This window comes from Nycticebus coucang, chromosome 5 (assembly GCF_027406575.1).
Source record: "Nycticebus coucang isolate mNycCou1 chromosome 5, mNycCou1.pri, whole genome shotgun sequence".
NCBI lineage: Eukaryota > Metazoa > Chordata > Mammalia > Primates > Lorisidae > Nycticebus > Nycticebus coucang.
In genome coordinates this window covers 17980325-18000173 of record NC_069784.1, presented here as the reverse complement: position 1 = coordinate 18000173, position 19849 = coordinate 17980325, and the positions used below count along the sequence as shown (strand labels likewise).

The 19849-nt window shown below is 38.6% G+C and overlaps 1 protein-coding gene across 3 annotated transcripts in view; it reads right to left on the bottom strand.

Moving 5' to 3' along the window:
- SH3GLB1 (SH3 domain containing GRB2 like, endophilin B1) overlaps nt 1-6433 on the bottom strand; it is a 50684-nt gene extending 44251 nt beyond the window's left edge. For 2 of the 3 annotated variants that reach the window (XM_053592816.1, XM_053592817.1), the window contains exon 1: nt 6047-6433. In XM_053592816.1, coding sequence (XP_053448791.1) covers nt 6047-6118 — 72 coding nt within the window. In that variant the 5' untranslated portion in view covers nt 6119-6433. The remainder of the gene's footprint in view (nt 1-6046) is intronic. The other variant, XM_053592815.1, reaches the window with a different exon arrangement.
- Nucleotides 6434-19849: the final 13416 nt, after the last annotated feature.

Here is a 19849-nt window from a genome sequence, read left to right as displayed (position 1 = left end):
AAGGAGTTATCGTGATCGTATGATAACTTATCTTCTAGCTGTACCATTTCTATAGAATCATTAGCACTACTTTATGCATATTAAATATTAATTATCTTTGTAGAAATCCTCAAGTTATATTTAATAACTAATAGTGAATAAAAGAAAATCCAGAGACCAATAATTTGAAAATCAGTATTTATTAGGTCCTTGTGTAAGGCACTTTTCTAAGAACTAGAAGACATAATGTTATGTAGAAGAACTAAATGAAAAATATAAAGGAGTATGAACCTATAGGCCTATTTTTCTCATTATGTAAAGTGTTAAACTTTAACAGATGTTTTAGAAACATACTGGAATTAAATGTACAGACTAGAAATCACTAAAAAATGTTCATAAATAGTAATTAAATAGTCACTGAACTTTTGTGACGTAAGTTCGGATTCAGGGTAAGTTTCCTCCTGACAGTATTTCAGAGAACCAACGGTTAGAGGGTTACCTATTTGGAAAATATTTCAATCTTTAAGTCAAAAGGCCTGTTTGCTTAATTATTTAATAGTTTTGACTCTCATGAAACTTGTCTTCCAGGTATCTCTCATTAAATACACATTCTTTCAGTGCAAAAAGACTGTGTGAAAGTATAATAGAGCAAAGATGGGTATCTGCAATACGTCATTTACTTGTACGTGTCTGAGGAATTAATGAAAATATGTGAACTCACAACATAATATTATACAGGCTTTTTACTATTATAGCTTAGAAGGATAAACACCCAAGGAAAGAATATAAGGAATCCTATGTATGAGGAGAGAGTGTGTAGAAAGCCTGTTCAGAAATACAGCAGTTCTATGGGAAGGTCCACAAGAGCAAAGTATTTAAGAACCCAGTTGTAAATTCTACCTGAAGTTTACCTACGTTTTCTAAGAGTAAAAACAGTTGTTATTTTTCACTCTACCTAAATCTATGCTTCACATTTCAGAACATTATATGTGATTGTTTTGTCTTTTAATTTTTCAAATGTTTTCTATTTTCAGCAAGACCATTTATATCTTCCTTATACTTCTGTATTTTTAACAATGACAGGCTTAGTGTATGTTCAAAAATACCATATCCTGAGCTGTCATTTTATAACAAATACTCAAAAGATTCTCAGAATACAAGTAAGAACCATAATTTTAGTGATTAGTAAATTGAAACTCAGAGTGATTAAACATTTTGTCCAAGGTGTCAGTGTTGGGACTCAATCTCACATTTGTTTGTTTTTTTACTTTCTTCTTTTTTTTTTTTAAATGCAGTTTTTGGCTGGGGCTGGGTTTGAACCCACCACCTCCGGTATATGGGGCTGGTGCCTTACTCCTTGAGCCACAGGTGCCGCCCCTCATATTGGTTTGAATTATAGTCTTATTATGCTATACAAGCCTTTCCGTAAATACTTGATTTCAAGAAATTAGTATTTCTCTTTCTCTTTTTTTAAAAGAGAGGGGTCTCAGTCTGTTGACCTAGAGTACAGAGGTGCAATCACAATTCACTGCAGCCTTGAACTCCTGGGTTCAGAGTGATCCTCCTGCCTCAGCTGGAATTACTGATAGCTTTATCATGTTCCTGAAATTTTAATAAATAAAACATGTCACGTTCAAAATCCATGTATTTTCTCGTTATATAAAAACTCTACTACTTGAAACTTTTCACATCCTTTGGTGCTACTGGCATTATTAATTAAGTAGACTAGATAGAAGATGGTTTCTTAACCTGATATTAAAATTTACACTTACATACTACATGAATGAAATAATTAGAAAACATACAAATCTACCAGACTGTTTTCAGTTCATTATATTTCTTGAATGTATTTTTATGTTACGATAGGACCTACAAATGGTGTTAAAACTCTTTATTACACCCAATTTATGTACTTCTACTATGCCACTATATTTAAAATAACCAAACACCCAGGTCAATTACTTAAATATTTTTTGGAAATAAACTTAATGAAAGAACTTCAATACAACTAGACAGATTTGAAGCAAAACTTCAAGACAGTAAAATGACAGTAACAGCAACAGAGATTCCTAAATAGGCCAAAGAGAAAAGAAATGCAGAGCACACTAAACTAACCGGTAGGTATTTAAATAATGATATATGAGCTTACAACAGTGGTCCTCAGTCTTGGCTGTACCTAAAACACCTAGGGAATCTTTTAAAATGCCACATAAATGTTGCACCTCAGTCCAATTTAAACTAGAATCTTAGGGATTGCATCAGGCATCCTTATATCCTTACATAACAATAGCTCATTAGAAGATGCCACATAAGCTTACAGAATTGAAAAAAGATACAGAATTCCACATCAAGCTCTGAGAAACCTTCATAGTTGAGATGGATTTATCTTGAGCGAAGGAAACAATAAGAAAGAGCGTGGCAGATACTCAACAGAGTTTGACCATATGAACAAAAGCCTGGAGTCAGAAAAGCACAAGATATTTTGAAATGCAAAAAAATAACCTGATTGGAATTCAGTGTTTATATGACTAAGAGAAAAAAGACCAGATTGTAAGGGAGTATTTAATGCTCAACTATGGAGTCTGGACTGAAAAGATCAATTGCAAGAATTAATAAATAGCTTTTAAAACACCAGTAATATAACAGTTTAAGGAGGATAAATTACCTGATACTTTTGTATTCTATTATTTTGAGATATTTAAAAGCACCCAGACAGACTAGTTAATAAATATTCATACTCATTTATACATCCTACCTTAACATTCTTTTTAAAATGCTAAGGCTCATAAAGAAATTTTAAAAGGGGAGAGTAGAGTGGTGACAAGACCCTTTATCTGCTTTAATAGTCTGACCTTTTGAAAACAAGAAAAATGTTCAAATTTTAACTTAAACATTTTTTAATAAAATGAACATACATGGCAGTTGGCCAACTAAAGAATGGACTATCCCTTAAGGTACAATTTGATTCAAATGAAATTATTTACATGAAATATGAACGCTTAATTCCTTCCCTCCTGTTCTTATTACTGATAAAGAGATACTGGCATAGCTCTTAAGCTATTCTTAGCATGAAACTTAGTACTTTGGCATTATACTGAAGTCATCTCAATTTGGTACAGAAACTCAGGTACCAAAATATCAGAATAAGAAAGCAGTGTTTTATTAAAAATTACCACACAGCATTCCAAATTTTACATGTTATATTTTAGAAGCATTGTTTTCTTACAAATTTTATTTTTGAAAAAGCATTGTCGAAAATGTCAAGTATATACAAAAATGTAACAGGATAATGAAAAATAGTATAATAAAACCTCACGAACCCATAACCCTTCGTCAGCTTTGACTACAATCAGCATTCTGCTAATCTTATTTCAACTACTTCCCTTTTTTCTTCTGAAATATTTTAAAGAAAATCTCAAACATGGTCATAAATAGACACATTGAAGGAGACTGTTTCTCTTCTTTTTCCTTCTTAATAAAATTTTCCCTTCCCTTCTTAATAAATGGCTCTAACTAAAACCCTGCAGTCATCTTTGATTCATCTTTCTCCCATACCCCAGAGCTAATCTGTATAGATTTTGAACCTCCCCTGCTACCACTGTCACCTAAATCACAATCACCTTTTGCTGTCCTACCATCATAGCTCCCTAATTGGTCTCCCCAGTAGCCCCATACTGTAACCACAGTCTTTGTACTTGTTTCCTCTGCCTGAAAAGCTATTCCTTTTCAGAATAAAAAAATAAACATACACAGTAACTGAGGTTCTGTCACTTCATTAAGGTCTCTTTGAATTACATCCTGTCAAGGCTCATCCCATCTTATCTGTACAAATGGCAACAACCACCATCCCTATCATTACCCTATTCCTCTGGCCATTTTTTTCTTCACCAGTTGATGTATTTACAAGCTTGTTTTCAGTGTCAAGAATACTGATAGGCAGATGTAGAGTGGACATTTACATATTTAAGACTGAAAAGAAAACTATTTGATAACTAACAGATTGGGACAGAATTTAAAAACTTCTTCCTAAAGAATTTAAAACAATAAGTAATTAAAATTCACTTGGGAAGTGCACCTTTTGAGGGTTTTGCTAGATTTAGTTTTTTAAATTAAGTCTATCGACAATTTAAATCAGGCTAAATTCTAGAATATGTCCTCTTTAAGCAGTGTGGGTTATGTACCCGAAGAATATCTAACTGTACTATTTAAAAGAATAGGTTTATATAGTGCCAAACCTGCAATAAGCATCTAGAATTATAGGTAGTCAGCATTAAAACAAAAATACCACAGGCTCTAGTCCTGTAATGCAGTCAATATTAAGTTTAAAAGAAGTGTCTCACAGATTACATTCATTTCAGAACCTCAATCACTGATTCTTCTTGCCTCTTGTCTGTGAACTATTAGAAATAGGCCCATTTGGATGAAAAATTATTCTGCCTGAAAAGGTTCAATGTCTTTGCAATATACCTTATATTTTAGGGGAGAAGGTGAAGAAAAGAGGTAAGGTAGCTAGCTTATCACTCACCATATTTTAGAACTTGGAAACCAAAAACTAGAAGGAATTTCCCATTGCTTAAGCGAAATTTGGTACTGGTATTGAAATGTTCAGACTGTATGAGATCTTCAAGGTCTCTCTGGGCCACATTACTCTACATACATTTATCTGTACCTTAAACTTGCAAAACTTATCCACAAAGAAAAAGCAGCTTGCAGTAGGTCAGACACCTACCTTGTTATTTACTAGTTGTGCAAGTTAAGCAAGTTACTAAACTCTCTGAGGCTGCTTCGTCATGTTAAAAGAGGGTTAACAACATCTATCTGGCAAATTTACCGAAAGGACTAAAGATAACAAGTCAAATGCATAACAAAATGCTTGACACACAGTTTTTTCACAATATAGGCCTATATTGCTTCGGTTCCATCATTTTTTCCCCCAAGGATAGTGCAACGTAGGATCAGACAAAATTTGCCAATAAAATTGGGGCAAAGGCAATAAGGAAAACAGTAAAGACATTTCAGTGCCAATGTGGTACGCATATTAGAAAATTGTTTTTGTTTCCTCTTTACAAGAAAATGTTGTTGCTACTGTGACTATGTCATTAAACACCAGATTGTTTATAACCCATGTTGTGAAATTTACATCTGTTCATAGATTTAACTGAGTTGGCATAAAGTGGGTGATGACGGTAGGAAACTGTTCAAGTTCCCCTGTACTGACAGTTCCTTGATCGCACAATACGAAGAGGTGGTCAACTTTTCCCCTGGAAGTGTGTGTGAAACATGCCACCGTTACCACGGCCCTAACAACAAGATCATAGCTCCCTAACTAGTATCCTTAGCAGCCCCATACTGTAACCACGGTCTTTGTACTTGTTTCCTCTGCCTGAAAAGCTTCTATCTCTCCTTTCGCTATAGCCTGTGCTTCCCATGTTGAAAATGAGCGAGAACCCTCTACTCCAGGTTTCCCGTGTCCTTGCTAAAGTTCGAACACCAACTGACATTGCCATTTCCCCCTGGGACTGCCAAGCCCAGCGACAGTCTTTTCAGGGAGGGAAGTGCTGGCGGCTCTCTGAGTTAGGGGCAGGAAAAGGAAACTCCCTTCTTGGACTCCGAGGGGAGCGTGAGAGAGTCGAAAGGAAGGGGTGGGGGTGGCGCACGAGTAGCTCGGGTTTCGGTTACCCCGCCGGCCTTGAAAGGCCTCCGCCGGCCCCGGGATGGGCATCACCCCTGCGCTGGCGTAGTGGAACCAGAAGAGCCGACAGCGCAGCACCTCGGCCAGATGGCAACCTCGGCCAGAGGGCGAACTCAAGGTGTCCTCAGGGGCAGGAGGAAGCTCCCAGCCCGGTCCCCACCCAGTCTCGATTCCCGAGGAGCGGCGGTTGGGCGGGAGCAGGGCAGAAAACCCTTGCCGGGCGCCGAGGGGCCCCGGGCCGCGCCCATCACCCAAGCCTCTGGCCGCATCAGGCCCGCCGGGCGGTCAGCGAGGCCGGGGGCGCCGCCGACCCGGACTGGGCAGCCCCTGGCGGCCTCTCCCCGGGCGCCGCACCCGTCTCACCCACCGCGGTACCTGCACGGCGCGACTGAGGAAGGTGCCTGCGTCGGCCGCCAGCTTCTTCACGTTGAAGTCCATGATGTTCATCCTGGGCGGCTGCCGGGCGGAGCCGCCGGCTGACCTAGCCGGGAGGCGGGGACGACGCGGCCGGGCCGGGGCGCCGGGCTCGAGCGGCGGGCAGACGTGGTAGGTGGAGGGAGGCGGCGCCAGCCCCGCCGCCTCAGCTGTCGTTTCCGCGAGGGGGGAGGACGAGGTGGGACGAGGGACGAGAGGGAGGGCCCCAGAGCAGGCCGCGCCCCGGCGGTGGCCCAGAAGGGGCGGGCCGGAGTGCGGCGGCTGGCGGCGGCGCTGGCCGCGGCGGGCAAGCCGGAGGCCGACCCCGACCCTGCGGTGCGGAGCCGGGTTCCCCCGGGAGGAAGCGAGCTCCGGCCGCGGGGCAGAGCGTTTTATCCAAGTTCTCGCGGGAACAGCGCCCCCTGGAGGACGGCGGCGGCCCAGCCCCGGGGCGCGTCGGGAGCTCCGCCAGGCTCCAGCAGAGCGTGCGGCGAGGGGCGCGGCGGGGTCGCCGGGTCGCAGCTGGCGGCGCAGTTGCAGTTAACCCCTGAGACTCCAGAGTGGAGACAACCCAAATCCCGCTTTTTGTTTTAAGAGGAAATATGTAAGCTAATAGCATAGAATTACAATATTCATGAAATTAGAACCAACTGGTCATCTTGTAGTACACGTGCGCCACGCTTGTCCCTGAGGCCTGGATGGCGCTCAGCTAATGTTTGTGGAATAGTGTTGAATTTATTGTCGCCTCAGAGCCTGTTGTTCATTCATTCAGCATCATTGAATACCCACCGAGTGCCAGGCCCTGGTTCAGGCGCTGGAGATAACACCTGAATAACACATTGTCCTGCCCTTAAGCTCAGGTAACTTGACAGCCTTTGAGGACTCCACTCCCACCGGTGGCTCTGTAACTATTAATATGTGCTGCTGCAAGGACTTTGTGACTACTTTAAAGCAGCATGCAAAGGCTGGATTACAAATCAACACCAGGTGTCTGCAAAGCCCGGTGCCAGTGACAAGTGGAGGACACAGAGAAGTATAAAGCTGGTGAGTGAGTTAGGAAAGCTCTTACCAATTTAGCGTAACTAACTTTAATAACAAATGAGAATATGATGTGGAATCTATTAAAAAATCTGTCATTCAAGTAACTTCTTAAGCAAAGGAAGTTAGGACAGGTACAAGCACGGAAGGAGGCATATTGTTATTTCAAGAATAAGACCAAGCTCTCTGTATTTTTTTGTGTGGTTGTGTTCCTTTGATACAATAGGGCTGGGAAAAATGCAGGCCCAGTGGGCAATGAAATAAACTCACATTCACAGATGCAACAGCTGTCGTTAAAGGTTTCAAGATGAGTGCAGTAAAAACATTATAAGGATAAGCAAATAACATAAATATTTTTGTGTTTTTTTTTTCTTTGTTGTGGTGACAGGAATAGCCACCTCTTTCTAAGGTAACGCCAGTGTAATGGAATTGCCCAGCTATGAAATACTCTGTATTGTGGTCACTTCAATTTATTTTTCCAGAAATATGGAAAAGGAAATATGTGATCAAAAATCCTGTCCCATGTATTGTCTATTTTAAATTTTTATGTGGGAAAGCACCCTCTTCCAGAGTTCTGTCTTTAAAACAGGTATATTGCCATAGCCTAAAGCCTATCTCTACAAAAGGATCACACAGCCTTGTCCACCATTAGGGGAAAAAACCCTGGATCCTTTTCCTGAAATGTTTTCTTATCGAACTCAGAGAACACTTCTTTTTTAGTCTTCTGGAGCTGTAATCCTGCTTGCCACTCTCTTAAGGATGTGTACCTCATTCTCATATATCTTTATTCTTAGCCTTGGGTATTTCTTATAGAGAAAATATAAATTATCATGCTATTTGGCAGGAGCCTCTTCAACAAAATTTCCTTATTTCTGCCTCCTATCCTCTCCACATTCCTTCCCCCATTACTGTCAAATGTTCCAGGGGAAGAGGCGTTAAGGTGTTCTGAGTAGAGCCACTGATCTCTTCACCTTCCCTGCACATTGGCATCAGCTGGAAAGTTTTAAGTGATCACTGATGGCTGGATCAATTCCCAGAGCGTGTACTGGGCATTGGGGTGTTTAGAAATTCCCTTAGGTAATTCTAATATGTGGCCAATGTTGAAAATGAACCCATCATTCTCTAGAACTTGCTCCACCAGTCTCTACCCTTTACCTACAGATAGATTACATTTCTCTTACCAGACGTGAATACTTCAAAAGCAGCAACCATTTTCTAATCATTTTTGTATTGTTATGGTCTATATGCCTGGCATCATATAAATTCTCAAATAATTTTTTAAATGAGTACAGTGGTCAAATCAAGATGCATACAATTTTAGAATCTTTTGTGATATCACCCCCAACCTAAATTTCCAACTACATTTTCACCCTCAGACTCAATATTTCCAGTGGTGAGCTTGTTGTAGTTTGGATATTCCAGAAGCATTGCCTCTTCTTGAGTTTCCTACACTGGTAAATTTAATCAGATGCATCAAATCACCTATGCTAGAAATCTGAGTCCCCTTTGATTTATTTCCTCTTATTTCCCAACTCCAATTGATATGGTATTGGTATTTTCTTGTTTGAAATATTTCTCATCTTTATCTTCTTAAAATTTTTGTTAACTTGAAACAATTTCAGACTAACAAAAAAGTTGTAAGAATAGTACAAAAACTTCTGTGTACCCTTTGCCTAGAAAATGCACTCAAGCTTTGCCAGTTATTCCAATACTGTCTTTATAGCAAAAGCACGTAAGTCAAGATCACACTTTGTACCAAGTTGGCATGTTGCTCAGTCTTCCTTCAATCTGAAACAGTTCTTCAGACTTTTCTTGACATTATCCCTTCCCCTTTAGAATTAACCACTATTCTTAAATCCGTATGATTAATTTCTATTATGTTTTTTATTGTCATTGAATTTACATGTGTCTATAAATGGTACTAGCATATTACATTTTTTTTTTTATTTTTGGTAGAGACAGAGTTTCACTTTATTGCCCTCGGTAGAGTGCCGTGGCATCACACAGCTCACGCAACCTCCAACTCCTGGGCTTAGGCGATTCTCCTGCCTCAGCCTCCTGAGTAGCTGGGACTACAGGCGCCCGCCACAACGCCCGGCTATTTTTTTGTTGCAGTTTGGCCGGGGCTGGGTTTGAACCCGCCACCCTCGGCATATGGGGCCCGCGCCCTGCTCACTGAGCCACAGGCGCCGCCCCTAGCATATTGCATTTTTAAACTGCATAAAGGGGATTGTATAGCATTTTGTCAGTAAAGGTCTACTACTTTTATTGTGTCTGATGACTCGTTCTTTGTGGATTGATTCCTTCTCTGTCTCATAGCTCATAGCTTTTTGTTTTTTAAGGACTCATTTTTAGTGATCTTTAAAAAAATATTTTGTCCAGTCGGTAAGGCGCCAGCCCCATATACCCAGGGTGGCGGGTTCAAACCCGGCCACGGCCAAACTGCAACCAAAAAATAGCCGGGCGTTGTGGCGGGCTCCTGTAGTCCCAGCTACTCGGGAGGCTGAGACAAGAGAATCGCTTAAGCCCAGGAGTTGGAGGTTGCTGTGAGCTGTGTGAGGCCACGGCACTCTACCGAGGGCCATAAACTGAGACTCTGTCTCTACAAAAAAAAAAAAAAAATATATATATATATATATATATATTTTGTCAGAGATCATAATCATAGGTAATCATAGGCCAGTGAGTAATGCTTATATGAATTTCTTATAAACCCAAATTAATGGATAGTGTATCTATCAATGATGTAGATTCTCAGAGATCTTTTCTTTCCCTTCAGAGTTATTCTATGACAGAAAAGCTTCTCTGTCATCTCACCGTGCCAGGGGGTGGGCTTTGTCTCATTATCCTTTCACTGAGGTACAGAACTTCATGGGTTTTTAATTTTTGTGTGTATGAGGGCAAGAAGTGAGGGAGGGTGCTCATAATTACTGATTTCTGCTTGCACCAAGGGCCCAAGGTTTTATCTGTTTACTGTGTTTGTTTTTTTTTTTAATCATCTTAAAGTGATAAAAAATTTGTATATACTGTATTGTGTATAACATGATGTTTTGAATATACATACATTGTAGAATGGCTAAATTGAGTTAATTAATATACTCATTACCTCACGTGTAATTTTTGTAGTGAGAACACTTAAAACTTAATCTCTTGGTGATTTTCAAGAATGTGTTACCTGTTTTACAATAGATCATTTGAATTACAATTTTGTACCCTTTGACCAAAATCACCCATTCCTCTCTGACCCCCCTTACCTCCAGCCCTGTTAACCACCATTCTGCTCTGCTCCTGTGAGTTCCACTCTTTCAGATTCCACATACAGGTGAGATCTTCTGGCATTTGCTTTTCTGCGTCTGGCTCGATTTACTTAACATAATGTCCTCCAGATTCACCCATGTTGTTACAAATGACAGGCTTTCCAACTTTTTCTTCTTTTTTGGTTTCACTGTGATGTTTATAGGCTGGATTTGAATTCCTGGGCTCAATGGATCCACCTGCCTCAGACTCTCAAGTAGACAGGACTGCAGGTGCTCACCATACCTGCCCCCCCCCCCTTCTTGAGGCTGAATAGTATTCTATTGTGTAGATATACCATATTTTCTTTATCTGTTCATTAACACATGGATTTAAAGATTTAAACACCTTACCCCTTCAATCCCCACTTCAGATAGGGTCATATTGTGTGCTCAAGGCTCTGGTGTCCAATTTCCTCTTTATGTTTGTCATCTGGGTATTTCTCTATCCTTTTTCTGTAAGGTTAAACTATACATTAATGCTTTTCTTTCTTTCTTTTTTTTTTTCTGCTGCATTTTACCCAGCATTTCTAAGTGTCTGTAATGGAAAAGTTTTCATGTTGTCTAGTCTTGCCTGTATTGGTTAAGGAATGATTGTGTTCATCTCAATTAACAGCAACATGGCTGTAGTGACTTACCCAAAAAGGGATTTATTTACTCACCTATCAAGAATTTCAGAGGTAGGCAATTTTCTTTTTTTTATTTTAGTCATTTGTATCATGTGGCTTTCATCCTATTATCTCAGGATAGCTCCTGTACCTCTAGGCATCACACATGTTTTCAAGGGAAAAAAAAGGATGAAGGGTGAATCCTGCTTTGTCTTTTTTAAGTGAAGAACATAGTTTTTCATAAGCTCCACCTAGTAAACCTTTAATTACATCTCTTTAACTAGAACTGGGTCATTTATTAATAGTTCCCCACAGATGCAATAGAGTGGTAAAAATGCAATTTGCCCTGTTAAAAAATAGTCTTATTTCCTTAACAACACATATTGTCATTCTGAACAAAATGGAGCTTCTGTTAAGAAAGAGACAATAGTTATAGGGTAAGCAATTGCCAATATCCGCCATGCTGCTGTAGGGCAAGACTTGAAAGTTTTCCATTTTCACTGAAACTTCCTTTTAATTTTATGCTGGTGAACAGGGCCAGCTACATAATTTACGTGGACCAGTGCAAAATGAAAGTATGGAGTTTTTTGTTAAACAGCTAAAGGAAAGTGCTGTTGAAAGTTGTAAAAATAGGCTAGGTGTAGTGGCTCACACTTGTAATCCTAGCATTTTGGGAGGCCCAGGCAGGAGGATACTTGAGCTCAGGAATTCAGGACCAGACTGAGCAAGGGTGAGACCCTGTCTCTACTAAAAATAGAAAAATTAGCTGGGCGTTGTGGTGGGCACCTATAGTCCCAGCTACTTGGGAGGGTGAGGCAGGAGGATCATGTGAACCCAGGAGTTAGAGATTGCTGAGAGCTAGTCTAATGCCATAGCATTCTAGCTCAGATAATAAGAGTGAGACTCCTGTCTCAAAAAAAAAGGTGCAAAAAAATGCCTTTCTTCTTTGATTTCTTGATTTTTCATAGTATTTTTGTTTGCTATTTAATTTCATTCTAAGTGAAGAAAAATTATAATTTAAATTATTGGCATGAATTTTATCATATATCATGTTGTACAATTCCAGTTTTAAAATACAAATAGAGCATGTATACATAGTGGTTGCCTCTTACGAGCAGATAAGGGGCTGAGGAGTGGGAAGCGTAGAGAGCTGTCACTGTTCATTTTTCATCTTTCCGTATTGCTTAGATTTTCAACCTCTGTGTGTGTATGCATGTGAATACTTATGTACAGGATGTCCATAAAGTTCATGTGCAATTTAAATACGTATATAACATTTATATCTGCTTTATGAATGTTTTTATAACTTTTTTATTTTTTGAATTTAGAGTAAGAGCTTTATTTATTTAACAAAGAAGAAAGCCACCAGCAAGCCAAGTACTACTGCCCAGGAAGTAAGGCAGAGAGAGACATGCGCATGTGTGCACACACAGAGAAATTGTAGACGGCATTACATTAAATTTGTTTGAATTTAGCAGAAGTAAAAGCTGAGTGAAACATGGATAATTAAACTTCATATTATGAATTTCCCACAAAGGGTATTACATCCTAAAAGACCCCTATTAGAGTCATTTTGTGTGAGTTTTTTCCCTTCTTTTTTCCTTTTTCTAAACTACCTGTTTCAATCTCAGACATCATGTATTGACTTATTATGTTAAAAATGGAGTAATGGAAATTCACAAATTTCTACCTTTCCTTTGTCTCCCTACCACCAGATAGTGCTTTGATTATTTTTACTTTTAGAAGAGAGGTAAGCGGGAAGTCAGGAGTTACGTTCAGTGTTATTGAAAGATGTAGGAAAACAAGTATTCTCAAACATTGTTTGAAGGAGTACACATTGATAAATACATTAGAAGGGTAATTTGATGTATTTATCAAAATTTAAATTATATTAGTTCTTTGACCCATCAATTCTACTTGTAGGACTCTATCCAAAGACATGTTTTACAAAGATAACTTCACAAACATTTTTGCAGAATTGCTTTTAGTACCAAAATGTTGGAAACAAATGTTAATCAGTAAAAAAGATAGTTTTATGACTTATAGTGCATTCACAATGTGCAATATTATGCAATTGTTAAAAGAATTATGGAGACAAATACATAGTAAAATGGAAAAGTCTCTAGATTATTAAGAGAAAAAGTCATATAACATACCTATAGTGTGATTATATTTATTTATTATAAAAGAATATAAATATATTTTCAAACATCTATATTGATATATATAGAAAAAACTAGGGACTGGGAAGATAAGGAGAAACTTTAACATTTAATCCTGTATACCGAAAATCTGCATTAATGTTTTATTCCAGGAATGTATACTTGTATAACAGACTGAGAAAAAGAAACAAATTCTAGTCCCTTCTTCCCCCAAATTTAATATATGAGGTAAAGAACCTAATTTTATCTAGTATCTCACATAAAAAGGATTGATGGAATGGTTGTCTTCATTATCTTTAAAATGAAAAATAAAATAACACAAAGTAAACTGGTCTTTGACATAATCCACGTGACTTGCAAAGATATTAGCCAACAGGCCACAACTTATCCTCACTTCAAAAATGACACAATTTCTTTGCTGTTATGCTTAGGATGCTGGAATAATTTACTTCACCACACCCTGAGTCTAGGGTGTTGGCAATACTATGCTTAAAGAGACATTGGCTTGTCTCCTTATTCCCTGCACTCATAGGATCAGTTCATAACTGTTATGTAGAGTTTCTAAAATTATTTTGCCCTGTATGCCCATATTTTTACTGCAAGGTTAAATACCTATTCCACTTTAAAATAAAGCTTGATTATAATTTTATTTTAGACTTTAGTTGGAGATAGGACTTTATGACTTGGGGCAAAGACTAAAAGGAAGAGTAAAATACCGATTGGCTCTCCTTGTTAGAATTTAGGTTAATAAGACTCATACTAGCAATAAGCTTCCTGTACTGAAAGGTACATAACAGTTATTTACAGATGCTGTGAGGTCAGGGAGTAAGGAGACTATGTTATCAAATGATGTGGTATGAGGTTAAAGGCTTACATTCCCCAGGAAAATTTCAAAAGGACCTATTAGTTGCTTACCAATCTGATCAACTAATAAGCACCTAATATAAGGAATCCCTGTGTTAAGTTCTATGGAGGATACCAATATAAAAAATAGTCCCTTCTGTCAACGTACAAGGATACATTAAACATTATGGAAAGTTGACTCTAAGAAAGTCTAGCTTGGAAGGCATTCAAGTGGTTGTGATGGAGTTGGGGATACCCAAAAGTCTTGCTAAGAAGGACAGAACATGATTCCTGTGCTCAGAGGACATATAGTTTTATTCATGTGCAAAGAACCTACACTGTGAGACTGTGTTGCCAAGCCAACTATTAATAGAACAGGTAAGTGTAATTAATTAATAATTAATAATTATGTAAAGACGTATAATTTGGGTGGAGAAGTCAAATAAGCCTCACAGCATGAAGTATGAGATGTCTAATAACTTCTAGAAGGCAACTGGAAATACGTGATTAAAGCTTGGAAGAGAGAACACTGGGTTAAAGGTACAGACTTTGGAGTCATTTGCATATGTATGATAAATAGGATCTCCAACGGGAGATACACAGATTTAAACCTGAAAGAAATAGACACTGAAAATCAGACCAGGCAGATTAAAAACAATAGAGCATCTAGAAGTTCAGTGATTATCATACAGTCATTAAAGTAAGAAACTTAATGGACTAATTAATAGCATATTAGCTACAGATGAAAAGAGATTAGTAAGGGCAAGATAATTCTAAGGAAAGTATACAGAAGGTAGCCCAGAGAAATAGGGAATGAAAAATATAGATTAAGAAAAACGAGGATAGAATGAGAAAATTCAATGCATCATCTAAGAAAAAAGGGAGAGAGAAAGATTTGATGAAATAATGGCTGGTAATTTCCCAAAATTGATGAAAGACCATCTCAAGTCAAGAATCAGGAGTCTCAAGCAGGAGAAATAAACAGACGTATACTCCAGACACATTATAGTGAAATTGTCATGCTAGGTAGACAGCAAGTGGCCTCTGAGGCTCTCCTAAGGGACAGCAGGTGCCTTGCCTTGGTCCTGCCCCATCTTAACCACATTCTGGGTAACTGCCACACCTGGGGGAAGGAGGAACTCCCAGGCACCATAGGATTTGGAAAGTCACCTACAGTAAACTAGGGCTAATTTAAAAGTGGTTGCATGACAACATCTGAACAGTGAGAAGGGGCTGATCCAGCAGACAGTATGAAGCAGGCCCGTTACCACCAGAGCCTTTCTGTCTCAACACGGGGGCCATCTGTTGCCTACACGGAATACATATTGCTCTGTAAACCTGTATCTTGCTCTTGATCTGTAAATCCATCTTTCTTTTCTTTAATAAGCTTTGTTTTGTGCTTGATTTCCTTGTGGTGGGTCTGGTCGTTCTTCCGCCAAAAGCACACCAAGAACCAGGAATGCAGACAACTGCCTGAATCCCCAAGTAGTACTGCAACAGCAAAGATAAACTCTAGAAAGGAATAAGATATAAATGGTAGTCTACCTACAAAGAAATGATGATTAGATCAGCAAAAGAGCAGCAAAAGATTTCTCACGAACAATTGTAGAGGCTGGAAGAAGCTAGTAAAATAGTATCTTCATGGAATCAAGAGCAATCTAGATTTTCCTAAGCCTAGAATCTGATACCCATTTTAGACAAAAATGGAGAAAATTTACTTCTCACAGACATTAAAAGACTAAAGTATTCAAGTCAATACTATGTATTATTTAAAGATGTACTCCTATATATTATACATGTATTCATACGCCTATATATTATATGCTGATGTTTACATAAGCAGTCCGTGAGATAATAAAAGTATAAAAACAAGCATGGGAATGATAAATGCCTAATTCAAAATAATGATTATTTGTAGGAGAAAGGAAGAGAATGGAATTGGAACTTCATTTATGTATGTGGAGATCCATTATTTTTTATACTTTTTTGTTAGCTTAAAATATGTTTAAATAAAAGGGAGGAGAGAGTTTTAAAAAGTAATGATGTATGGTATCAAAATCTGCATGAGAAAACAAGAATGGGACATTCCACAGATTCGGATGCAAAAAGGCCAGCTGCTGAAAACATTCCACAGAACTATTTTCCCAGAAGGGAGAAGGGAAACAAATCCTTTCCAACCTGGCTACATTCGCACGTGTTATTTCTCCTTTGCTACTATTACAATAGAAAAGGTGTTCTGCCCATCAACGAACAGTCCTTTCCCTGTGTGTTCTGGGTCCTACCTCTCCCACCTTCTGAATCCATACATTTATCCCTTTTCTTTTCTAATTTTCATTTTCTCCATTTATACAAGATATTTACCAGCATTTAAACATGCATAAGTGTATCCCATTTCAAAACTCCTCCTTCCCCAAATTGCCACAGATGCAAATACTGCCTCTATTTGCTATCACAACCCCATTCTAACCACTGCCTTATTTATCTCCTTCCATATCAAATACCTTGAGAGAATTGTCTCCAACCACTGCCTCAATGTCTGTACCTCCCATTTACCTTGAAACCCTCTCATGTGGTTCCTGCTCTACCACTTCCCAGAAATCACTCCCCCTAAGATCACCAATGATTTTTCTGTCTTGACCTCTTACTATTACTGGATATTCTGCACCACTTCCTTTTCAATCATCATACTGATAAATGTAGTATTTGTTGACCGGCTGCCCTATACCAGGGACTGTGTTTATGTGTTTACTTTATATACATCATTTCCTTCTTGAAACCTCTCTTCCTTTGGTTGCCAAGACATAACACTCCTTTGATTTTCCTGCCACTTCTCAAGTAGATACTCTGATTTCTTTGCTCACCTTATTTTTTCTAGCCCATAATTGATGAGGTTCCTCAAAGTATAATCCTTACTCCTCTACTTTTCTCACCCTAAAACACAGATAATTTCTTTTTCTTTCCTTTTTTTTTTTTTTTTTTTTTTTGAGTCAGAGTCTTGCTTTGCTGCCCTTGGTAGAGTACCCTGGCAATATAGCTCACAGCAACCTCAAACTCTTGAGCTCAGGTGATTCTCTTGCCTCAGCCTCAAGTAACTGGGACTATAGGTGCTTGACACGAGGCCCCGCTATTTTTTTTTTTTTTTAGGCATGGATGGAGTCTTGCTCCTGCTCAGGCTGGTCTCCAACCTGTGAGCTCAGGCAATCCATCTGCCTCAGCCTCTCAGAGTGTAGGATTACAGGTGTGAATGCCACTGTGCCTGGCAGATAATTTCCTTTATTTATATATCTATCTATCCATACACATGATTCTTGGTTTTCTAGCATGTAAATCTTTAAAAGACAAGAAGTCTTTTTTTTTTGGTTAAACTTAATCACAATACCATTATTACACCTAAAATGAATTTAACAATGGTTCCTTGATATTAGGAAATACCCAGTGAGCCACTTTCCAATTGTCTCATAATCAGCATAACATTTTTCTAAATTTATAAGTTAAGTTTCTTGTGGAGTTACTCTCTTGATTTCAATCCTTCAGTGATTTCTCATTAGTCCTAGGATAAAGAACAAAATCTTTAACGGAGCCTATAGGCTCTGCATCACTTTTCCTGGTTTATCTGGTACTCAGATCAATGAAATGAAATCTGGAGATCTTAAATGTTATTTCACATCTATTATCTTAAATTGATATCCGATTAATAACATTAACTCAAAAGGAACTGACCCCCTCATGGTAATATGCATCTTTGGGAGTTTGTTCAGACCAAAAGGAGGAAAACAAGGAATACTGCTAAGGGAAATGAAGCAAACTTGGCTTAGCTAAGGTGGAGATGCTACTAAAGGGTCTCGATAAACATCATTCTAGGGCAGCCTCCTCCAGTTTGCACCTGGGCAAACTCAAGGTTTGAGAAGAATCCAGTGCAGTTGAAATTGTTCTCTTTGCTATGACTGGACAACCTTCATAAGGACAGATGGCCTACCTAGGTTGGCCTCTTTGCTGCCAGCTCATCAGTTTACCCTGAAAAGTGTGCCAACAGGACTCAGTCTTCCAGACTGCAGTTTTTTAAGTCTTTTTCTCTCATAGGTGTGGCTTTTGCCCTTATCCCTGGACAGCATTCTAATGAATGTCTTCATTATGTAAAAAAAAAAAAAAGGTGAAAAAATTTGTTTGTAGTTAAATAACTAAATGTCTATGAGTTATTCTTCAGTAATGGAAGGTTGGTCGCATTCTTTCTCCATTCTTTATCATCTCAAACCTCCATCCACTTTCTATCTTCTATCCAAGATAGAAATCTGGGGGTATTTTCAATGCTTTCTTGTCCCTCATCCCCTGGCTTCTTCCAATATCCAATTTATCATCAAGATATGAATTTAATTTCAAAATATATCTTGCTATCAATATATCTTGATAGCAACCATTATAGGTCAACCCCAAATCATCTATTGTTTGGACCATTGAAATATTCTCCTCATTGGTCCTGTTATTTCTCTCTACACTCCCATTCATTCTCTTTCATTTCATAGGAGCCAGAGCGTTTTTTAAAACCACATATCTTTTCCTGTTTAACTACAGTCAGCCCTCTGTATCCAAGGGTTCTGCTTCACCAAATTCAACTAACGGGTGATTGGAGATAATAATAATAAAAAAACACTGCTAGTGGGACCACAAACTAATACAACCTTTTTGGAAGGAAGTATGGAGAACCCTCAAAGAACTCAAACTAGACGACCTCCCATTTGATCCTGCAATCCCATTACTGAGCCTAGAAGGGAAAAAATCCTTTTACCGTAAGGACACTTACACTAGACTGTTTATCACACCTCAATTTACAATCACCAAAATGTGGAAACAGCCTAAATGCCCACCAGCCCAGGAATGGATTAACAACCTGTGGTATATGTACACCATGGAATATTACTCAGCCATTAAAAAAGATAGAGACTTTACATCTTTTGTATTAACCTGGATGGTAGTGGAAGACATTATTCTTTGTAAAGCATCACAAGAATGGAGAAGCTGAATCCTATGTACTCAATTTTGATATGAGGACAATTAATGACCTAGTACACAGTGAGGGGTGGGAGAAGGAAGAGCAGAGAGAGGGAAGGAGGGAGGGGGTGGGGGTCTCAGTGTGGACACATCTTTTGGGGGCAAGATACAATTATAAAAGGGACTTTACCTAACAACAACAACAAATAATAATAATAATAAAAAAAGTTACGGCAATTAAAAACAAATAAAAACATAGCAACTATTTATATAGCATTTACATTGTATTAGGCATTATAAGTAACCTAGAGATCATTTAAAGTATAGAGGAGAGAGATGTACATAGGTTATATGCAAATGCTATGTAGTTTTATACACACACACACACACACACACACGAAAGGTTTGAATATATGTGGGGTGTGTGGGAGGCAGGGAGGTGGTGGTGGTGTCCTGGAATCAATCTCCCATGAATTCTGAGGAATGACTGTATTTCAGTTGACTTCCATCATACTAATCACATTTTATCACTTTTATCATCATAAAGTGATAAAACCAGGAGTCCTTAGTATGCCCAAGTCTTTCACCTGGCCCCCACCTTCTGTCCTAAAGTCATCTGGTACTACTGTCTCTCTTATAGCTACAACCACACTACTGTCTCTCTTATAGCTACAACCACCCTGATTTCAATTCCTTTAGTCAACAAACCTTTTCCTCTTGCACCTGCTATTCCCTTTGCCTTAAATCCCCCTTGATGCTCATTCTTGAGAATTTGGTTTATCCCTTTCTCAGAGAAGCCCTTCCAAAACTCCCTAGCAAATTAATGATTCTTTG